Source organism: Quercus lobata, chromosome 10 (assembly GCF_001633185.2).
Source record: "Quercus lobata isolate SW786 chromosome 10, ValleyOak3.0 Primary Assembly, whole genome shotgun sequence".
Taxonomy (NCBI): Eukaryota; Viridiplantae; Streptophyta; class Magnoliopsida; order Fagales; family Fagaceae; genus Quercus; species Quercus lobata.
Genome location: NC_044913.1, coordinates 51,105,135 through 51,109,966, shown reverse-complemented (window position 1 = coordinate 51,109,966; position 4,832 = coordinate 51,105,135). Strand labels below are relative to the sequence as shown.

General features: G+C 31.8%; 1 protein-coding gene across 4 annotated transcripts; it reads right to left on the bottom strand.

Moving 5' to 3' along the window:
- Positions 1–973: 973 nt before the first annotated feature.
- LOC115965918 (uncharacterized protein At2g29880-like) lies at positions 974–4,832 on the bottom strand. Of its 4 annotated transcripts, none has more exons than XR_004086222.1 (4): positions 3,144–3,990; positions 2,825–3,050; positions 1,772–2,135; positions 974–1,664 (listed from the first exon to the last, which is right to left on the bottom strand). XR_004086222.1 is itself a non-coding variant. In XM_031085232.1 (4 exons), the coding sequence occupies exons 3-4, from the start codon at positions 2,120–2,122 to the stop codon at positions 1,122–1,124; spliced, it is 894 nt and encodes a 297-aa protein (XP_030941092.1). In that variant the 5' UTR covers positions 2,123–2,135; positions 4,543–4,579; positions 4,667–4,832; the 3' UTR covers positions 974–1,121. The 4 variants fall into 4 exon arrangements, 3 of the variants coding, with proteins under 3 accessions (XP_030941092.1, XP_030941093.1, XP_030941094.1); XM_031085232.1 differs by lacking the exons at positions 2,825–3,050; positions 3,144–3,990 and adding exons at positions 4,543–4,579; positions 4,667–4,832; XM_031085233.1 differs by lacking the exons at positions 2,825–3,050; positions 3,144–3,990 and adding an exon at positions 4,543–4,832.

Genomic DNA, 4,832 nt, shown 5'->3' with positions numbered 1-4,832 from the left:
AGGATACTATTTCTATTTTTAAGTTTTTTTTTTTATAATGATAAGTTTCAAATTTGAATTGTGAGATTTTTTTGTGATAAAGATAAGCCCTTTAATTTAAGAAATAGAAAAGCTTAGAAAAAATTGTGGGGTCCACTATTTTCAATTTATTTACAATTATGACATTAAAAACATGTTAATAAGTCCAAGATTAAAACTTTAATTAAAAAACCCAATTATTACCAAAAAAATAAAGTTTAAATTAAAATTTTAAACATTAATTAGGGATAAATTATAAATGGGTAATTACACTCCTTCTCTCTTAAGATTTGATGGAATGACCCCAAAGTACAAGGGAAAAAACACTTTCCCCCTTAACATCCATTTAAAATTATATATATTAAATTGATATTAAAAGCCATTTAACCAAATTATATATATTAGAATGATATTAAAAATATTGTGTACTAACCTGCCTTTTAGGCTTTTAACGTGTACTAACCTACCTTTTTGGCTTTTAAAGTTATTATTTATTTCAAAATTAAACTGTAGTTTGGTAGACTGTAATGATAATTACATAGGAATAGGAATAGCTATTACAAGGAATGGAAGATGTTGTAATGTAATAATTATTCCTATTCAGTTGTTTGGTAACCCTATAGTAATAGAACCCTGAATATGTATTCCACATGTTTGGTACAACATCCTAAAACAATGTAATGAAAGCTTTTTAAATCAAATTGCCTAAAATGCCCTTATTATAATAAATGCATTTTTTATAAGGATTACTTTAATAATCCCAATCTAAAATGGAGACCTCTAATGAATTTTTTATTTTTTTATTTTTGGTTTAATAAACCCAATCCCCTTTTTTTTTTTGGGGGGATTACTTTCACTTCATTCCATTAAAATTAAGTTGTCTATTTTTTCTTTATTCTCAATGTTGTCTCACACCTATAAAATTTGCCCAACAAACAGTCTCAAAATGCCCAAATTATATAAAATTTCAATAACATAACATCCCATTTATTTAAAAAAAAAAAAAACATCACAATCATCCAAAATTCTTAGGAGCCCCGTGTTCAAGTGGGATAAAAAAGAAGCATAAATGCAAATTGAATTTTCCAACCTTTGTAAGCCACTCAAAAGTCACCATTAATAAGGCCTTTCACCCATTCTTCCTTCTCAGCATCCAGCATGCTCAAGAAAACATCTATTAGTTCATGTTGACAAGCAATCAATTTAGTTGCCTTGTGACGCTCCTTCGTTGTAAGGCCAGGTAGTTTTAGTAATTCATCATTGATTTTGGACCTACTTTCAACTGCTACTACTCCAATGACTGCCTTGCTAAGGTTATCTGATGCATCCTTTAACTGGGCAGCAAGAATAATTGTAACTTCTTTCATCGCTTCTACCATATTATCTTCACCACTTTGAATTTTTCTTTTCTTTTTTCGAGCATTTTGTTCTTCCCCGTTACTGCCAGGGGTGGGAATTTGTGTGCAGTCCACGTCTTCAGGAATATCATCTAATTTGTCATCATTTTTCTCTGCTTCTAGTTCTTCAACAACATCTGCAGGTGCTTGAGCATCTTTACCAGTAGCATGGTCTTTTGCATACACAATGCAAAGGTCTTCATAGTGTGGAAATGACTTGTTTCTACAAGCGATTGCCCCCTTATGACTCTACAAAACAATTGACAAAAATATGAAAATGGCAAGATAAAATTAAATAAATTATGTTAAACCAAAAGAGATAAAATACATGGATCTATAAGATAGTGAACTTTTACCTGCACATATGCATCCCATACATCATTTTCAGCAGTAACACACTTCCTCACAGTGTCCCATCCAAACCCACTTGTGTTAGGCCCAGTCAACATTTCATGAATAACTTGAAATTCTCTTTTCAAAGTCCTCAATCTTGACTCAATATGTGGTTTTGCTCTTAAGCCAGCATTAGGTAATTTGGTAGAAATCTTTCCTTCCAAGATTTTCAAATATCCGGGTTTAAACTTATTTTCAGGGCTACCTTCTCTTTCATGGTGATATTCTACCAAAGCCTCCACTAACTTTATATCTTCAGCAGGAGTCCACTTTCGTTTAGAAGGATCTTGAGAATCAAGTACAGTCGTTTCCATTTCTCTCCAAATACTAACAATAAAATGGCAAGATAATAAATTAATATGCAAAAGTTTAGACATACATAATAAACAATTTAACACCAATGCAATAAAAAAATTTATTAACTCAAGTAAAAAATACATGAAAAAGTCACAAATCAAAGTATTATATTATTAAACTATATTTCTCTCCTATTTCTCCACGTATTAAACATTTCATTTGCCAAAGTGGTTCTCCATGCACTCCATTCATTTGAAGTCTCAATATGTGTTATTGGGTCACCATTAATTCCTTCTGCCAACTGCTCATCATTGTCCAATTCCTCTTCTACTGGGTCTACAGGCATCACTCTCCTTATAAAGTTATGAAGAAGGCAACACGCCATAATAATGCGATTTTGTGTCTTGATTGGGAAGAATGAAGGACTCCTAAGAATAGTCCATCGTATTTTAAGCAGTCCAAAACATCTCTCTATAACATTCCTAGCTGAAGAATGTTTCATATTAAAGAACTCTTCTGTGGTTCTTGGTTGTTGTCCATCTCTCCAATCATTCAAGTGATATCGTTGTCCTCTATATGGGGCAAGAAATCCCTTACCATTTGTATAGCCAGCATCAACAAGATAGTAATACCCTATATATTGTAATGTCTTTAGTATAATGGGTGTATAAAAATTTAAAAAATAATAATATAATTAGTAGGCAACCTATTTCTCTTACCATGGGGAACTCTCAATCCATTCCTCCTACTTATTGCATTTCGAAGCACTCTACCATCAGCAGCAGAGCCTTCCCAACCAGGCAAAACATAAATAAATTGCATGTCTTGTGAGCAAACTCCTAGTACATTAGTGGCAATCTCTCCCTTACGATTTCGGTACCTAGGTTTGTCTTCTAAAGGCACTCTCACGCTAATATATGTTCCATCTAATGCACCTAAACAATTCTGTAGTTACGACAACAACAAAAAAATGCAATCAGCACTTTATTCGATATTTCTACTTCATAACTTGAAAAGAAAATTCACGTTGTTGGATACCTTAAACCATTTCCATCTCTCATCTGAAGAATTTTCTGGAACTGGCTCTGGTTTCTTAAATAGCTCTCCTTGTAAACGTATGATAGCATGTAACACATCATTGAAATATCTACTCACTGTCTCTCCTGAGCGCCTAAAATGGTGTTTTATGACTCGATTTTTTGCATGATGAGCTAGTGTATGTAGGAACATAGCAACTTGTTCATCTACTAACATGTGTTTTGTATCTTTTAAGCCACCTATTGTTTCAAGCATATTACATAACCTAGTAAATGCATTTCTATTCATCCTAAGTTGGTTAATGCAAGTTTCATCACTCTCATAGCATAAACGGTGAATTTCCCCTCTCCTTGAATGAAAATCATGACCATATGTTGCTTTCAATGATCTTTTTCGAACACAGTCCTCTACTATAAAGCATAATAACTGAAAAAACATACTAACAATTTGCAACATATCCAACCAAAACATCACAACCAAAACCAACTTCCTTTTCTTTATCCTATTCCTTGTGGCTAAACTCAAACGGGCCATAACTGCAAACAATAGCATTGAACAAATTCACAATACTATTAATAAAATTTGTACACAATTTAAATAATTGAACAAGATGATAATTAAAATAATATATTAAATATGAATAACCACAATACCAAGTGCATGGGTAACCCACCACCAAATTCCTTGAGACTAATGTTCACACTTCAATAGATAACTTTCACACTTGATAGATAACTTTGACACAGACCCACACTTCAATAGATAACTTTCAATTCCCTGCCTCCTAATGTTAATTAATTGATTTTGAAATTCTGAATTTTGATTATTTAAAATCATCCCCACATATTACATATAGTATATATTAGACACGTTAATATATATATATATATATATATACTCCTAAATATGATGCCAAACTACACAGCTGAAATAAAAATCATGCCAAACTACATAGCTGAAATAAAAATCTTTTGTTAATATATATATATATATATATATATATTAGGAGTATATATGATGCCAAACTACACAGCTGAAATAAAAATCATGCCAAACTACACAGCTAAAATAAAAATCTTTTGATAAAATATATATATATATATATATATATATTATATATTATATTGATTTGCTTTAGATTGGCTGGCTGACCGTGATATATATATATATATATATTATATTGATTCTCTTTACATTTTCTGGCTGACGTGATATATATATATATATATATATATATATTATATTGATTCACTTTAGACTTGCTGGCTGATCACGGTCAGTGTTTCTAATCTTTGCTTCACAGAACCTCACAGCTATACAAATATCAATTATGGCAAATTTGATATAATGTCAAAAAAAAAAAAATTTTGATATGGATAGCAGAAACAGAGAGCAGTACCTGTAGAAATTGCAGATCTATGGGCAGAAAAAAAATCCTGACAAGAGAGAGCAGCAACTGAGGGTGAGTAAAAGGAAATACCCATACAAATAGATGAGAAAAGAAGAGAGAGAGGGTGCAATACCTGTGGAAATCGCAGACCTAAGGGAAGAAGGAAAAAAAAATTTCCTTGAGAAGAGAGAGCAGCAACTGAGGGTGAAAGAAAGACAATACCCATATAAATAGATCTCTAGCAGCGGGAAAATAAAATTTTAGAGAGGAGGGAGATGGAAAATTTAGGAAGGAGATGA

Excerpts from the sequence above, each read along its gene's own strand:
- LOC115965918 (XM_031085233.1), bottom strand. The coding sequence starts at position 2,122 with ATGGAAACGACTGTACTTGATTCTCAAGATCCTTCTAAACGAAAGTGG. Across the intron at positions 1,665-1,771 it reads TATGGGATGCATATGTGCAG|AGTCATAAGGGGGCAATCGC; the intron begins GTAAAAGTTCAC and ends ATTGTTTTGTAG.